General features: G+C 34.7%; 4 protein-coding genes across 4 annotated transcripts; all 4 read left to right on the forward strand.

The window, feature by feature from the left end:
• Positions 1-918: 918 nt before the first annotated feature.
• Positions 919-5,392, forward strand: LOC131950391 (ficolin-2-like). Its single transcript, XM_059312506.1, has 2 exons — positions 919-938; positions 4,791-5,392. Exons 1-2 carry the CDS (start codon positions 920-922, stop codon positions 5,390-5,392), a joined length of 621 nt encoding a protein of 206 aa, XP_059168489.1. The 5' UTR covers position 919.
• Positions 5,393-8,888: 3,496 nt separating this feature from the next.
• Positions 8,889-9,902, forward strand: LOC131950399 (uncharacterized). The gene has a single exon (XM_059312519.1). The coding sequence runs from the start codon at positions 8,889-8,891 to the stop codon at positions 9,900-9,902; it is 1,014 nt and encodes a 337-aa protein (XP_059168502.1).
• Positions 9,903-12,772: 2,870 nt separating this feature from the next.
• On the forward strand, positions 12,773-13,534 carry LOC131950404 (uncharacterized). The gene has a single exon (XM_059312532.1). The coding sequence runs from the start codon at positions 12,773-12,775 to the stop codon at positions 13,532-13,534; it is 762 nt and encodes a 253-aa protein (XP_059168515.1).
• Positions 13,535-16,998: 3,464 nt separating this feature from the next.
• On the forward strand, positions 16,999-18,039 carry LOC131950411 (neuropeptides capa receptor-like). Its single transcript, XM_059312546.1, has one exon. The coding sequence runs from the start codon at positions 16,999-17,001 to the stop codon at positions 18,037-18,039; it is 1,041 nt and encodes a 346-aa protein (XP_059168529.1).
• The last annotated feature ends 690 nt before the right edge of the window (positions 18,040-18,729 follow it).

Below are 18,729 nucleotides of genomic sequence, written 5' to 3' on the forward strand. Positions count from 1 at the left end.
ATATTAGAATATTCGAGAAAGTTTAGGGGAGATATCTCCCGGATTTATTTTAAAGAATATTTAATTTTACATTATCGAAATTATTATTCTAAAAATAAGAAGCGCCAATTTTCTATCGCTTCAGGTAAGTATAAAATCCTTTAAATAACATTTTATAAATTAAATTCAAAAGGTTCAAAGATTTGCCTCAATGTTGAGGCTTCTATATATAGCAACACATGACTACATTTTAGACTAAGTATATTCTTAACTAGAAAAGGGGTTAATCGCTTAGGTTAGACAAATGTGCACAGCAGAAGTACCGTAATAGACTTATTGAGAATTCGAATCGGTTGGTTTTTTTTCGAAAATTTGTGGGATATGATTTTATAAAGATAATACAGTCACAAGTTAGTTATACAACTGTAACGATTTTTTTCCGACACACTCGGTGTTAAGGTCTACGACATTATTGGAAGTTTCATGCGATGACTTCAAATAATTAGTTTTTTTAATACATTAATTATATAAGGCAGAGGTCACTTGCTGTCAGAAATTACCCCTCCCCCCTGGCAGAGAATGTGGATTCATATCGTGAGTTTTTTTTCTCGTTTTCGTTTAAGAGAAAGGGAACCTATTCAAGGGTCTATGGGGTTGTTAAGTACACTAACAAAGTTGACAAAAAAAAAAAAGAAAATTAATTATATGATATATATATATATATGCCTATATAAGCCTATTTATATATAGATGTGTTTGTTCATTAATATTGCACAACAATAATGATATATTTAACCTAAATTCTAACTAGTAATAATTCTTTTTCATGTATCTGAAATACCACGAACAGTTGAAAAAAAAATCTTGGGTACAGGTATATGTATACGAGTAAATTTCACAGTAGCACTTCACTATGTGGACTCAAAGTGTTATAATCATAATGTGCATCGTCAGGCAAGGTTAGTTGTCTATGTCTTATGTGTGTCTCTTAAAGCTTTGAAAATGAAATCAATAACTCAAGTCATCTCTTATAAACGTTTAACTGTAGCCATATAATGACCACCTATAAGCGCACATGTCCAGATAATGACCACATATAATCATACATGTCCACTCAATCATAACATACTAACATACATGTCCACATTCTGACCATTACATTTCCGTTTTTTTGTTGAAAATTAAAGAAAAAAAAAAGGTTTTTAAAAATTTTAAGATTACAAGTCCCACACAAGATTTACTGATTTTTTTAAAAAAAGAGTTAAACATTATAAACACAATTACTCTATTCAGTGGCGTAGCGAGGTCGGGTGTCACCCGGTGCGGCACTTAATGGTGTCAACCCCCAGAGGCGTAGCGACCCTTCCCGGGGACAAACTTTCAAATTTTCGATTTCTTTCGATTTGCACCCCCCTCTCAAACTTTCGATTTGCCCCCCCCCCCCTCAAGTTTTTCTCTATATATTTTGCTATTTTTTGCCTTGGTGTCACCCCCTAAATGGTGTCGCCCGGTGCGGTCCGCACCCTCCCCCCGCCCCCCCCCCCTCTCTACACCTCTGACTCTATTAAATATTTATAAATGTTAGCTTGTTAAAATATTTTTTTTACACCTACAGAAAATTGCATATACATTTATTATCCTATAGCTCAGTCAAATGACTCGATAAAACAAAACGAGTATAAAGTTGTTGCCGACACAAACGTGACCATGCTACCCATCGATGTAGAGTTTGACCAAGTCAGCCTTTTGTCCTGCGCTTTACTTTGCTTGAGTTCCAACAAAACGTGCTATAGCTACATCTACAACGAAACCACAAGACATTGTAGCCTGGGTAAATTCCCATTTACAAGTGTAGCTTATTTAATTTCTCATGATTAGGTTCACTAGTTTAAAATTACCGTTTAATGAGATTTTGATGTAACATATGGATTTTTGGAAACATGTAAGAAATATTGACATTTGCTTCACGTTCGGACTCTAATGTAGATCAACAATTTTATCTATAGCAGATTTTTTCAGATACTCATTTTAAATGTATTGTCAGAAACGTGTTTTAATTTGAAACTACTTATTAAGTAGTACTTTTCAGAGAGGTTTCATTTTTTTTGTTTTGTTGGCATTCATAATGGCTTTGATATATTGTGAATCTCCATTTAGATCTTTCGGCAAATATTAACCTAAATTATTTTTAAGTTTTCGATATTAACTGTGTTGCTATAAACAAAGTTGGATAGAGACATTTTAAAATTACAAAAAAGGGAGTATTTTAAAAAATACTGTATTTGCTCTAAAAAAAAATAACAACTCATGAGATCTGTTCAATGTTTTAGCGACCAAAGCCTTTATGTTTTTGTATAATATTTTTTTATTCTTTACTTTCAACTTATTTATAGTTTACTAATCAATTTACTTATAGCGATTAAAAGTATTCGGTTTCAACCTCCCTAGCTAGCTCGCGATATTTAAATGTAAACTTCGGTGACAATAGTTCAAAGATGAGAGCAGGCTTATAAAGATATTGCGAGTTCTGAATCGTTTAAATATTCTCTTATCTGCCCTTTAATAGTCTTTACTAACTGAACACTACGATTGTAAAAACTTAATTAAACCATAGCTGAGCAGACTTATCGGGTGATCTCGTATAGCTAGTTATCTCCACTCATTGTATTCAATATAGTAAACTTTAAATCTATTTTAATAACTAAATAAACATCGAATTAAAGTGAAAATTAGATAAACGGACGTTGCGAATTAAGTAAAAACGTGTTAAATTGTGTTTGATTTACTAGGCTCATGGCTTGTCTCACAGAACGCTTCTCAAAAGTTTCAAGGGAGAGTTTTCTCTAGCGTTAAGGTTTTCTCTAGTTTCATTAATAAGCCCCACACTGATTATCAACATTCTCCAAAACTACTTTGTTAATTTTACGAGTTAACTGTTCAAGGAAATATATGCCTTAAACCCTCGTATGAAGAACTTTTTTTGAGAGGTGCTCCGTCATAACATTAAATCAATCAAAACAAAATAGGATTACGATCTCTATCGAGATGTGTTGCAAAAACCATTTACCTTGACAAATCAAACTTTTTTTTTTAAATCAATAGATGTTTAACTATAATTATATTGTATTACGAGTTGAAGGCTCTTGACAAACACATGAGTTTGCTTGGCCCATGCTTTTATTTTAGAGATTAAAAAGTAGATTATCATAGCATTGATAAGAATGAAGTACCGGAAATTTCCATAAAACGCGATGAAAAAATCAAACTAATTATTCGCTTTCGAAATCATAAAATGCAATCGTTATTGAAAACAACACTGTTCACTCATCGCCGTACTAAAAGGAACATATGTGAACAACAACAGGGGGCGCTGATAAACGACTATGCTATAACACTTTTAGGGGGGGGAGGGTAATTAATAAAAATAATCTGTATATTTTATACTTCCTGATTTGGCATTTATAATGTACTATTATATAGTACCCCGTAAAATAAAATAAATTTGACTTTATATAACTTAAAAGAGCAAAACAATCGTAAGCCTGTAACATAATAATATATGTAACCAAACACAGTAGCGACACAAAGGCGGAGGTGGGGGTGAGGACCGCATGGGGTGACACATTTTAGGAACGTGCTAAAAAACTTAACATTTAATGTCAAAGCAATGTTTTTAATCCCCTTCAAATAGTAAATTATACAAAGAGAGGGTTTAAACACATCCTAGTGACGCAACTAACCAAACACAAAAATATGTAAAATTTTCTCATAGTGTAGTTTAATGTCAGGGACTTAGCGGGGCGCTCTCGGTTCCACTACACTTTCCTTTGTTTGGTTTTGTCATCAAATGTAGCCCACCGTGTCACAATGGTAGGGTACTCATTAAAACGAATGTAGATACCGTAGTGCTCATTAGGGAGCCAGATCATTTGACCTCCCGAGGCCGTCCCTGTTGTAGTTTGACAGATGAATCAATTTGAACCACTGACCCCCTGTGTAGGACACTCAATCAGTGGATCCCACATGGGAAACTCGAGTCTCCCACTTTTATTCTACTTCTGTGCACCATTGGGTTGGGTCACTTTGTGTGTGGCGGGGGGGGGGTGTAGTAGGGAATCTCCGGTCAGTTGAGGTTTGTGACGATGCAAATACATCTACCAGTGCCGGATTGTACAGACGAGCAAAAATCAAGGTACAGTTTATCATTACATAACATTACCACGACCACACACAAACATGTTCGGTGTCACAAGGTGTGAGCGTCAAGAGGCGTCCAGCTTTTATTTATAGCCTAACTCAATGGTATGCCAGAGAATACCTGAAGTTTTACTAATACGGATGGGACTATGCAGCGAACTGGGCCCCGTTCGGTCACATCCATCTATACATCTATTATTATTTGGGGTCCAAAATTAAAATATTCTCAATAGCAGAGCAAAAATATTATTATTTTTTTTTGTTTTTGAAATTATTTATATAAAACAAAAATTAAAATCACAATGTATAAGTTCTAACTTTTTCAAAAAAAGAAAAATGGAATCAATTTGGCTTGGGGCTCGCTGCCTTGCATACGATAGCTTTTCGGTAGCTACGCTGCTGTATTGTTGTGATACTACAGGAAATAAAAAGATTCAGCGATGTTCATGTACACCTTTTATTTTTATGTATAGCGGCTATGATTTTGACATACATGTGTATGGATTACTCACTATATATATATATATATATATATATATATATATATATATATATACACGTTTCTTTATTTATTGTGTGGTTTAAAAAATGATTTGTGTTAAAATTTAATTCAGCAGACACATTTGATCCTTGTTATGGAGTGAAAAGTAGTGACCCCCGACCTTTGGTGACCCTAACCTCTGGACTTCAGGTCATGTGTGACAAAGAAACAGACGGCGGAGGATGGACCATTTTCCAAAGACGTGTTTCTGGGACTGTAGATTTTTACAGGAACTGGACGGAATACAAATATGGGTTTGGTGATTTCAGTTCAGGTAATTTTTACCTGGGCAACGAAAATCTTTATTTGTTTTCTTCCGTACGTCAAACACAACTGAGAGTGGATTTGATTTTCAACGGAACAAAATATTTCGCCAAGTATTCCAGCTTTAATATCTCTAGCGAGGCAGACGGCTACAGGCTATATGTTAATGGCTATACAGGAAATGCCACGGACAGTCTAGCAGACCACAATGGTATGAAGTTCACAACGTATGACCGGGACAATGACATGTACAACCAAAACTGTGCTGTCGTCCAGCACGGGGCGTGGTGGTACAAATCTTGTTACAGCTCTAACCTGAACGGTCTGTGGGCTGTCAGCGTTATGGGTATCAACTGGCTACCCAGGTACAACGCATCGTTCAGTGAGATGAAATTTAGATATACTTTTTAAAGCTTAATTTATTTTATCTTTACATGATTTTGTTTTAATTATTAAACACCCAGAAATGTGTTAAATTAAAAAATTCAATCCGTGGTGCCTATCCTTTTTAAGCCATACACAAAATTAAACATTCTATTAAATAGTACGAAATATTTTTAACACAACAGAATTGATTTTTCTTATACAATTTTGGAGTAGGAAATTAATTTTTGTAGATGATTGTTTCGATTGATACACTGTTTTCGTTTAAATGTATTCGTGTTCTTCTTCTGTAACAAGTCTTTGTCGTTTACGATATTAAAGTTGTGTAGCAAATACCTGAAGCTTCAGTCTACTGTTTTTACCATCTTTATTCTAGAAGGTTTTATTATTATCTTTTAACGTGTTTAAAATTATAGTCTAGTAAAGCAATAAAATACAAACTTATGGGGCAGCGATGTATAATTTGAATTTTCCGAAAAATTGAAGTTCGAGTCTATTGATGTTGTCTCCGAATATTGTCTATTATTTGTGTGTGTGTGTGTGTTTGATTGATTCATAATATACCGTCTCTGGTAAATTAATTAAAATAAAGAACACCACCGATTTCTTTAGTATTGAGTTACCATCTTAAAATAAAGAACACCACCTATTTCTTCAGCATTGAGTTACCATCTTAAAATAAAGAACACCACCGATTTTTTCAGTATTGGGTTACCATCTTAAAATAAAGAACACCACATATTCTTCAGTATTGAGTTACCATCTTAAAATAAAGAACACCACCGATTTCTTCAGCATTGAGTTACCATCTTAAAATAAAGAACACCACCGATTTCTTCAGTATTGGGTTACCATCTTAAAATAAAGAACACCACATATTCTTCAGTATTGAGTTACCATCTTAAAATAAAGAACATTACCGATTTCTTCAGCATTGAGTTACCATCTTAAAATAAAGAACACCACCGATTTCTTCAGTATTGAGTTACCATCTTAAAAAAAAGAACACCACCGATTTCTTCAGTATTGAGTTACCATCTTGGCTACCACCGTTTTCTGAAATAAAAATGTAACAATGCTTTAGTTACTATACTGTGTTACAACACAACAAGGTCATGAAAACACGAAACTACAATGGGGTAGTAAACACTTCAACTATCACAGATGTTTACTTGAGAGTGGGTGTATGTGTGCTACTTTATGTAACTGGTAAAATAATCATTTTTCAGGCTTCAAATAAACTCTTGTTTTGACCTCGAAATACGAAGGGATTTGTAGTCAGTAAATTGTCATAACGACTGAAATGTTACTTATTCAAAGTACCCATTAGAGTCTTAAAACTTTCAGTAGATTCAACCATTAAAAAATTATTTATACAAGATACATACATTTTAATGTTATGTTTATCAAATTGAAAGAAAATGACAGTTTGTGTATTTATTATATTTAATATACATAGGCCAGAGGCGAGTTAAGTCGAAATTGGATCAACAGAAACATGAAATTGTTTAATGAGGTTATACTTTCTCTGATGTAGAAATTTAGTGTCTGATTTAGCTAGCAGCTTTCTGTTTAGTTTAAATCCAGATTTTCACTTAAAAATCAATTCTTTATCGGATGCGGACAGAACTTCATTGAAACATGTTATAAGCTTTTCTGTGTGATAAAAGAAACAGACCGTTTTGAAAAAAAATTGTTTGGAATCACAAAATACAGTTCAAGCAGACTGTTGACACATGTTCATCCCCTTTAATAAAATAAGCACAATAATAAGGGAAGTAACAAGCACATACATTTTTTAATTCAAGGATTTATATTTTGTTTCTATTAGGCTAACAGACATATTCGTGGTCGAGTCGGTAAAGCTCATGGTTGCTAAACCTATAAGTCTCGAGTTCGAACCCTTGGGCAGATGACGCTGGAGACAGCCATTCTTCTAGGAGAGACAACTCCAAAAACAAACAACTGCTGCCTTGTAGTTTGTTCTAGGTTGGACAAAGGCAATGGAAGCAAATCCAAAAAGAAAAGCAGGCTGAAATCTGAGTCAATGGCCTCAATGGCGCATAACCAGTTGACACGTATCCTTAATTGTGTTGGAGGTAAATCCCATCCAACACTAAAATTAAGAACGAAGAAGAAGAGACATATTCATACATAAAAATGTACAAAGTCGAACGTTTGTCATTCAGTCGATGAGATTATCTATTGGAAACAACTAGAAAATCGTTGTATTCATTTTAATACGAGCTATTTGTTTATCAATAGTAGAAATGTATCTTTTTTGCAATAAATTTGAACAAGGAAAAAAAGACAGCAAGCAACTGAAATCGCTGTGGTGCTAAATAAGACCCGATCTCCATTAATAGAAAAATGTGCTATACGATTGAAAGCCAAGGGAAATATAATATAATATATATATATATATATATATATATATATATATATATATATATATATATATATATATATATATATATATATATATATATATATATATGTATATATATATATATATATATATATATATATATATATATATATATATATATATATATATATATACATATATATATATATATATATATGTGTGTGTGTGTGTGTGTGTGTGTGTCTTGTAGCTTTATTATACCGACAGCCTTAAAATAAAGGTGGTGGACTATTTAAAAGGAGGTTGCTTCATTTGTGTATTACCCTTTTCTTTTTTTTTAAATCCTCATCAATTTAAAAAAGAAAGTACACATGTCCAAATAGTCAATTTTTAATTTGACTAAAACTTAGAAAAGATTATTGTACATTAAAAAAAATGGGATGTTATTGGTAAAGTATTAAATTGTTTTTTATAATAAATGTAGTATTTAATTGCCATGTGTCATTTCAATGGAGAAACATATATTATTCAGCAGTAAGTTTTCATTTACGTTGTTGCTGTCTGCAAATACTGATTTTTTTAAGACAATAATTTCACTTGTCTAAACCAAACATATTTTAAATAACGTTTATTAAACCTAGAATACAAAAAAAAAAAACATAATTATTGAGCCTTGATAGACGGAGACATACAATAAACATAAATTATGTATTGATTTCCTCTGCTTGCTAGACTGGGGATGAGAGACTGTCTTGGTGTGCGTGGTTTTTTGGTGTGTGTGTGTGTGTGTGTGCGGGGGGAGGAGGGGGGCGTGGTGGTGATTATATTAAGGTGGGGATGAGGTGGTGGGGATGGTAGTTTGGTTGTATAAAGAAAATCAATATTATTGCATTTCTCATTTAAAGAAAGAAAAATGTCTTTTTTAATCCTGTAGCATTTAAAAATAGAATGGCAAAGTAAAACCTAGTAGGCCTATATAATAAAATACAAATTTATGTTGCATAGGTTATTTTTGTCAATATGAATTTTATTATCAGAAATAATAACACTCTCTCTTCAATAATCTTGTTTGGTTTATCTTCTTTAAGAAACATTATTACATTATTTACATAGTATAATATAAGTGTAATGAGGTAGGCAGGCTTTGTATCAACCATGGACACCTCTACTGAAGAGCTATCGAATGTTATAGATAGTACGGGGCTGGTACCTATACAGGTCTTAGATTTTTTCCTCATCCTCAACTTATTCTGGGGAGAGGTTGTCGGCATATTTGGCCTCGCTGCCAACCTTCTCAACATCATCATCTTCAGCAAACAGGGCTACGACGACAGCGTCAATGTCACGCTAACTGCGCTAGCGCTCAGCGACATTGGCGCGCTGATCACGCTACAAGCCTACAATCTGATGGTTAATCCTTGGTTTCTGCGTGCGGAACTTCCCGTTGTGGCTATTGATTTAGCGGGAATTTCCGCTTTTTACCCGCATAACTATTTTATACGTGTATGTGGGTTTATAACAGCGTTTTCAGCGCTGGAGAGATGCTGCTGTGTGTTGCTACCTTTAAAAGTGAAACGTTTATTTACAAATAAAGCCACGTTAATCATAAACATTGCGATATTTATAGTAACTCTTTTGGATGTTTTTCCGATTTATTTTGTAGCTTTTCTTGATTGGGCGTTTTACCCCGATGTAAACAAAACCCTTTTAGGAATGACTTTCCGGGAAGACCCGAATCCTATCTTTAGCGTGTCTTACTTCATCACAGATTTATTCGCACCGTATTTCACATTTTTCGTCATCATCACCTGCACCTCCCTGACAGTTCTTACACTGAAGCGGAGGGCGGCGTGGAGGAAGGACGTCACGAGCGTCAAACACCACACCACCACTGGGATGACGAGGAAAGACACGAAACTTGTTCTGATGCTGTCGGCTGTCTCCTGTATGTTCATCGCGTGCCTCGTCCCCCAGTCCGCCATCTTGACAGCCTTGACCTTCGTGCCAGGGATAGGCGTGCACGAGCCGTACTTTGACGTCTCGCTCGTCTGCTACTCCATCTGTTACGTCATGGAGACCGTGAGTTCCAGCGCGAATGTTCTGGTCTACTACAAGATGAGCAGCCGGTACAGGGAGACCTTGCACGGTCTGATGGCGCCAGACAAGTAGAAATATCTGGATACTCGTTAGAGAAATCTAGTCAATGTAGTTTAAACCTCGTCAATAGATAAAGGTTAAAACAACTCTTAGCTTTGTTGAAAGCTACAGGCAAGAAACACACAACATAGTCAACGGCTAGAGGATGAAACATATCTTGGCGTAGTAAATGTTACGAGCAAGAAACACTCTGAACATAGTCAGTTAGGTTAGGTTAGGTTTGCATGTCGTCTCTCCTGGGACATAGGCCGCTGACAAGAGCTTTCCAGGCGTCTCTGTCCAGGGCTAGTCTCTCCAACTGTCCCCAGGTGTATCCAATCTTCTTGGTGTCTTCTTCCAGGTCACGTCTCCAGGTCTTTCTTGGTCTGCCTCTCCTCCTTGTGGGTTCCAGGTGAGGGCTTGTCTTGTTATGCTGGATACAGGCTTCCTGGGTTTGGGGGCCAATCCATTTCCATTTTCTCTGGGGGATCTCTACTTCAACTTGCAGTTTACCTAGTCAACAGCTATAAGTTAAAACCACTGTTAGTCTTGTCGACAGAAGGAAACAGTTTGAATCTTGTCGAAGCTAGCCCGTAGACACAATACACATTATGTGTAACACCATCCAGGTCAAGCCATGCAATAACATGGATGTGAAAAAACTTTTCACTCCTCTAATGTTACAGAAAACAAATGGCACGATATATACTCAGGTTGTTTAAACTCTGTAACATTTTTTTTTATATACAGCAAGTTGGCCGACGGTTATTTCAGTTTGATGTGTAGCGGGCCAATACACTCGCAACTGTGATTTAAACCTATAACTATACTAAAAGTATAAATTACGTTTTTAAGCTTAACATAAAATGATTTATCTCAATTGAAGACTGGCAGTTATACACTAAGTAAAGCCAGCTAAAGTTGACACTGTAAGAGTGAAATGCAATATAACACAATGAAGTGAGATGACCAGGTATACAGACACACAATTACAGCAGAGATTTTTAGTGAGCAGAATGGGGAAAAGAATAATTTAGAGAATTGGGGAAGAAATGGTAGTTCAAGATAAATATGAACAATCACCCTAGAGAACTATGTTGCATTCATTCACGGATTAGACTTTTAAAGTTTAGAATTGACATTGTTAAAATTCTACAGACGCCCATTTAACACAACCTTAACAGTACTGGCTATCAGCGAATTTTGGGTTTTTGTTAAATTTTACAGATCATCATCTTTGTGAGCCAATGGATTTTAAGTCTGGATGTGTCGTTTTTTCAACGGGTACATTTTTTCACGAAATTACCATATCAAAATGAACAGCAGTGAAAGCCTATATCGAATTTAAAATATAAATACTGTTTAAAAAAGAATGGTATACAAAATATGTATGTCATTATTAAACTAAACACTTTATAATTGTTAAATAATGTTTCTTGAATTTATTTTGTATAAAAAAGAATATAAGTATTACTTCTAGTTGTTTTAGAACGACCGACTAACTACATTTGAAATTTTCCAATCAACAAGTTAGGAAAAACAAACACACAAAATCTTAATATTTTTATTTAAGCTCTTATATGAAATTAAATTAAGAAAATAACAAGAATATTCTTCAGTTTTGTTAGTGAAAGTAAAAAAAAAAACAATTGTTGCTAATTATCTAACGGTTTTTTTTTTTTTACATTTTATGCTGCACAATAACACGTAATTCTTATAAAGTTACAAATGCGTATTTTATTAAATGAGTGATAAGAGTTATTTTGTTTTGAGTCATTCACACAACTTATGCCTAAAGACATGCAAGAATATATATGTTTATTTGCATTGTGTGCTAACATAGTAACAAAATGACAATGTGACGTTTGAGAAATTGTTGTAACGTCCTATTTCATGGAAAATATTACAGTCAGAACCAACTTTATAAATCATTGTCTTGATTTGTAACTACATGTGACTGCGCAATTAATTAATTACGAATCAACATTAAATATATGGATCTCGATTTCAATGTTATTTTCGAATATTTCATCATTATAATTACGTAAACAGAATTCATTTAAAACTTTGGTTTGAAAATACATATTGAAAATTACTGTTCATAATGTTAACAAAAGACGTCATATTGTAAACAGAGACCATTTATTTAATTTAAAAAGTTATATTTTAATTAGAATTCCGAGATAAGTATTCAGCCAATGGGGAAATTATTATTTACCATATCACATGGAATCAAACATCGTTAAAAAAACCAAAGGATAAAATTTTCTAAAAGTCATTACATTTTCTACTTATTTTGTTTAGAGATAATTGTTTCACTAACGAATAAGAAACACGTTATATCTTTTAATTGATGAAATTAACGATGTGTAAGTTCCACCGTGCACGAGCAAATCGTGTTGACACTTTAATTAAAATTTAGAAAACATAAAAAATCTATCATAGTTATTTAAATTAGATAACTACATATTAGACTTACTTTACAGCAAAGAACTTGTATTTTCCAGTTGACACAGTAACCTAGTATAACATTTTCAATGGCAAATATTTTCTAGTGTTAATATAACAAAGGGTCTAAAGACAATTTATGCAGAGATAACTTCTTTTTCAATCTTGATTTTAATTTTGGAAGGGATTTCATCCAACACAATCAAATATTACTTGTCAAATTCTTTAGTGCCATATAGGCCGTTGACTCCGATTTCAACCTGCTTTTCCTTGCAAAGTTTGCTTCTCACAAAGAACAAACTTCAAGGTTGCATTTGTTTGATTTACGAGTTTTCGCTCCGAGGGCAACACTGTCCGGGGGTTTGAACTCAATCTTTTCGGTTTAACAACCATTAGCGCTACCGTCCGACCACACCGACTCAGCATAGAGATATGACCGAGTAAGTTTTGGAACTATGGCGGGAAACTTTACAGATTTGATAATCTCGCGAGATGAACAATGGACAGGTCTGCTACAGCCTCTAGTTCTTGACATCGCTATTGGGTTGTGTGCCCTTGTCAATGAGGCTCTAGGAATTCTGGGTATCGTGGCCAACATTGTTAACATTCTCGTGTTCTACAGACAAGGCTATGACGACAGTGTTAACATTACGTTAACAGCGCTGGCTGTCAGCGATATCGGGGCGTTGTTAACTTTACAGGTTTGTAATCTCATGGTCAACCCCTGGATAATGAACCTTGACCTTGACGTGTCGGTAATTAATTTTGAAGAGCTGGTCAGCTTCTACCCCCACAACTACTTCATCCGGGTGTGTGGGTTCATCACGGCCTTCGCCTCGTTCGAGAGATGTCTGTGTGTGGTGGTGCCGCTCAAGGTGAAGCAGATCATAACTAAACGCGTTTCCATAGCAACCAACATCTTCATTTTTCTCATTCTTTGTCTAAATTTAGTCCCTATCTACTACGTGTCATATTTAGATTGGGTGTTCATACCTGAATTGAATAAAACTAAACTGATAGGACTAAATCGGGAAAACCCGTACAACGTATTTGGAATTTCCTATTACGTCACGGATCTATTTATACCATACCTCTCCTTCTTCGTGATAATCATGTGTAACGTTATCATAGGTTTTCAGTTGAAAACCGGGCCGCTTGGAAAATGTCTGCTACGAACCAGAAAGAAAAGGAAAATCCTTGCTCCAGGAAAGAGATGAAACTAGTGATGATGCTGAGTGTGGTGTCGGCAATATTCATCGTGTGCCTGATACCACAATCGGCTGTACTCACCACCATACCGTTCGTGTGTGATCTAAGTATCTATGGAAAATACTTCGACGTGGCTCTGTTGTGTTTTAACATCTCCAATTTCACGGAATCCTTAAGCTCCAGTGTTAACATTGTCGTATATTACGTCATGAGCACCAGGTACAGAGAAACGCTTCACGCCTGGTTTAGTACAAATAAACGTACGGGTAGGCAGTGGCATAAATAGTGCGAGGGGGGGGGGGGGTGGGGCGGCAACTTGGGCGACGACCCTGGAGGGCGCCATAGGGGTAGAAAAAACAACTAAAAGCTTACGTTACGTTGAAGTATTGAATTTTGGACTGTCAAACAAGAACTTTAATATCTACAAAGCTTAACACACACTGAGTAAAGTGTTTTCTACATTGATTGGTGGCACTGAAATAAAAACAGTCTAGGGATAGTAACTGGTAAAAGCACAACCAAACTTTTCAACTTGGGGGGGGGGGGGAGCTTTTTATCGAACATGAAATTGTTTTTTAGAAGCGCAAAACTTATTCAAAACAAGTGTGCATCTTTTGTAAACACAAGAATTTAAATTGCAAAGTGTCTGTGATTGTAACGGAGAAAAAATAAAACTAATATTATCAAGGTTTTTATATTGTGTAGTTTATTTAGACTCCTGGTTCGTTGACTTACCTATTGTTGTGAAGCAGAACTAATATAATATGTTGGCATCCATATTAATACAACGTACATGTTTACAACATGGTTTTTTAAGGTTCATCTATGTTTGTAGAATATAATTGAGAGAAAATTGAGTTGCTACTAAATTCAATAATACCGACACTGAAGATATTTTAACGTTACAGCAAAGCTAGTTGATCTTCGGTATTAAAATATAAATGAGTCGTATTTAACTTTTTTCGACGTTCATTTTTAATCAGTGTATTTAATAATCTTCCATTTATATATAGTGTCTACAAAATAGTAAACAAGAGATATGACGGTATAACCTTCAATTTAAACTATTGCAACTTATAGAATCTAGCAGGCAGATACCTATTGCTAGAGTTTTAAAAAGGTAAGTGTTTTTATTTATTGAGCTAAAATTAATTAGTAGAAAGTTCGATTTTATAAACAGATGTTAAAGTAAACTTTCTGAACCTTATTAAAATGTAAAAGGCAGACAACGTTTAGACCATGATGACAACTAGAATGTCGCCAATTGTTGAGCTCTGATGACAAATAGAATGTTGTAATTTGTCGAAATATGATTAGTAGTATAAAGACCATTTTTAGCCTGATTATAATTTTAAAGTAGACAATATTTGGGTACTGAAGACAAGTAGATTTTATACAGTTTTTGAGCTCTGTTGAAAACAAAACCTATACAATTTTTTTTTAAACCAGTTGAAAACAAAAACCTAGACAATATTTGAACCCTGTTAAAAACAAAAACTTAGACAGTTTTTGAACCCTGTTGAAAACAAAAATCTAGACAATGTTTTGAACCTGTTGAAAACAAAAACTTAGACAGTTTTTGAACCCTGTTGAAAATAAAAACCTAGACATTTTTTCAAACCAGTTGAAAGCAAAAAACCTAGACGATTTTTTGAAACCAGTTGAAAACAAATACCTAGATAGTTTTTGAACGCTGCTGAAAACAAAAACCTAGACAGTTTTTTAACCCTGTTGAAAACAATAACCTATACAACTTTTTTTAACCTGTTGAAAACAAAAACTTAGACAGTTTTTGAACTCTGTTGAAAACAAAAACCTATTAAATTTTTTTTAACCTGTTGAAAACAAAAACTTAGACAGTTTTTTAACTCTGTTGAAAACAAAAACCTAGACAGTTTTTGAACCCTGTTGAAAACAAAAATCTAGACAATGTTTTGAACCTGTTGAAAACAAAAACTTAGACAGTTTTTGAACCCTGTTGAAAATAAAAACCTAGACATTTTTTCAAACCAGTTGAAAGCAAAAAACCTAGACGATTTTTTGAAACCAGTTGAAAACAAATACCTAGACAGTTTTTGAACCCTGTTGAAAACAAAAATCTAGACAATGTTTTGAACCTGTTGAAAACAAAAACTTAGACAGTTTTTGAACTCTGTTGAAAACAAAAACCTAGACAATTTTTGAACCCTGTTGAAAACAAAAACCTAGACAATTGTTTATTAAACCAGTTGAAAATAAAAACCTAGACGATTTTTTAAACCTGATCAAAACAAAAACTAGACAATTTTGTCACACATAAAAGGTAATTCTTATAATATTGCAAATGCTTTTATTAAATGGGTTCTTAGAGGCGTTTTCTCTAACCCTTCAAACACATTATGACTAAACATAAGCAAATAGGTATGTTTAAATTCATTGTGTGCTAACATAGTAACACCATGTGACGTTTGAGACATTGTTGTAACGTCATTGAAAAGATAACGGTTAGAACTATCTTTATAAACCATTGTCTTGATTAGGAACCACTTTTGGCTGCGCATTTAATTAATTAAGAATCAACATTAAATATTTAGATTTCATTGTTATTTTAGAATATTTCATCATTATAATTACGTAAACACTTTCCTTTTAAACCTTCGGTTTAAAAATACAGATTGAAAATTACTGTTCACAACTTTCACGAATGACGTCATTGTGTAAACAGAGACTATTTATTTAATTAAAAAGTTATATTTTAATTAGAATTCCGGGATGAGTATGCAGCCAAAGGGTAATTATGATTCACCAATTCACATGCAACATTAGTAACTATCAAATATTGTTAAAATAAAAGTATAGAATTTTCCAAACGTAATTAAATTTTCTATGTATTTTTTTACAGATAATTGTTTCACTAACGAATAAGAAACACGTTATATCTTTTAATTGATGAAATTATCGATGTGTAATTTCCACCGTGTGCGAGCAAATCGTGTTGACACTTCCATTAAAATTTAGAAAACAAAAAATATGTCATAGTTTATTTTAATAACATAACTCTACATATTAGACTTACTTTTTAGCAAAGAATTTGTATTTTCAAGTTGACAGAGTAACCTAGTATTACATTTAAAATGGCAAATATTTTTTAGTGTTAATACAACAAAAGGTGTAAGGTGTAAAGATAAGTTATACAGAGTTATCTTACATTTTATCTTAATTTTAATTTTTGAAGGATTTCTCCAACACAATCAAGTATTACATGTCAACATTATACTGCTAATAGGCCGTTGACTCCGATTTCATCCTGCTTTTCTTTCAAAATTTGCCTCTAACAAAGATCAAGTTTGCATTTGTTTGATTTAGGAGTTTTCTATCCGAGCTAATACTGCCTGGGGGTTCGAACTCAATCTTTTCGGTTTAACAACTATTAGCTCTACCGTCCGACCACACCGACTCAGCATAGAGATATGACCGAGTAAGTTTTGGAACTATGGCGGGAAACTTCACAGATTTGGTAATCTCGCAAGATGAACAATGGACAGGTCTGCTACAGCCTCTAGTTCTTGACATCGCTATTGGGTTGTGTGCCCTTGTCAACGAGGCTCTAGGAATTCTGGGTATCGTGGCCAACATTGTTAACATTCTCGTGTTCTACAGACAAGGCTATGACGACAGTGTTAACATTACGTTAACAGCGCTGGCTGTCAGCGATATCGGGGCGTTGTTAACTTTACAGGTGTGTAATCTCATGGTCAACCCCTGGCTAATGAACCTTGACCTTGACGTGTCGGTCATTAATTTTGAAGAGCTGGTCAGCTTCTACCCCCACAACTACTTCATCCGTGTGTGTGGGTTCATCACGGCCTTCGCCTCGTTCGAGAGATGTCTGTGTGTGGTGGCGCCACTCAAGGTCAAACAGATTATAACTAAACGCGTTTCCATAGCAACCAACATCTTCATATTTCTCATTCTTTGTCTAAATTTAGTCCCGATTTACTACGTGTCATATTTAGATTGGGTGTTCATACCTGAATTGAATAAAACTAAACTGATAGGACTAGATCGGGAAAACCCGTACAACGTGTTTGGAATTTCCTATTACGTCACAGATCTATTTATACCGCACCTCTCCTTCTTCGTGATAATCATGTGTAACTTTATCATAGGGATACAGTTAAAAAAACGGGCCGCTTGGAAAATGTCTGCTACGAACCAGAAAGAAAAGGAAAATCCTTTCTCCAGGAAAGAGATGAAACTAGTGATGATGCTAAGTGTGGTCTCGGCAATTTTCATCGTGTGCTTGATTCCACAATCGGCTGTACTCACCACCATCGCGTTTGTGTGTGATCTAAGTATCTATGGCAGATACTTCGACGTGGCTCTATTGTGTTTTAACATCTCCAACTTCACGGAGTCCTTAAGCTCCAGTGTAAACATTGTCGTCTATTACGTCATGAGCACCAGGTACAGAGAAACGCTTCACGCCTGGTTTAGTACAAATAAACGTACAGGTATGCAATGGCGTAACTAGGGGGATGGCGGGTGGGGCGGCAACCTGGGCGACGAATCTAATACAATCGTATACATATAAAACTCTACAAAGCTGTACGCACTGATTTAAATGTTTTACTACATCAATTCTATGGCACTAAAATAACTCGTGTTCTGGAACAGCGACTGGTAAAATGTAGCACCAAACTTTTAAAATTTTGAGGGGGGGGGGGGGGGTACACAAACATAAATTGCTAAAACATAAATAGGCGGAATGGCGCTAACAAATTTTGATAAATCGTTCCAATCGCCGGAATAGGTCGCCATTCCTCTAAAGGTAGGAAGACGCAAATTATAAAATCTAAATATGTAGGGCCTGGCACAGATTGACGTAGGTGAAACAAAACAAGTTAATTAAAAAGTGACATTTAAGCGCAATTTCCCTATGTTATCTAAAAATAGCTCTGTCGTAGCGTAAATCAAGAGCAGGGTTAGTAAAACCATTGGTTAGTTATTAAAACGTTTTTTATTAATTTTTTTTTCAGTATTTTACATGTTTTATTTACAATAGAGTTACATGACTAAAAACCATTGCGCGCCTACTGAATGTGATGACGCAGCCATTGAACGTGATGGCGCAGCTATTGAACGTGATGGCGCAGCTATTGAACGTGATGACGCGTGTGGTGTGGTTGGATAAATATGCTTACTAATTCGGTCCAAATTTTAA

The sequence above is a fragment of the Physella acuta genome, unplaced genomic scaffold (assembly GCF_028476545.2).
Source record: "Physella acuta isolate Inbredline_101_S28 unplaced genomic scaffold, ASM2847654v3 ptg000063l, whole genome shotgun sequence".
NCBI lineage: Eukaryota > Metazoa > Mollusca > Gastropoda > Physidae > Physella > Physella acuta.

Bases quoted from the DNA above. Each gene is read 5' to 3' on its own strand.
- LOC131950404 (XM_059312532.1), top strand. From the start codon at position 12,773: ATGGCGGGAAACTTTACAGATTTGATAATCTCGCGAGATGAACAATGG.
- LOC131950399 (XM_059312519.1), top strand. From the start codon at position 8,889: ATGGACACCTCTACTGAAGAGCTATCGAATGTTATAGATAGTACGGGG.
- LOC131950411 (XM_059312546.1), top strand. From the start codon at position 16,999: ATGGCGGGAAACTTCACAGATTTGGTAATCTCGCAAGATGAACAATGG.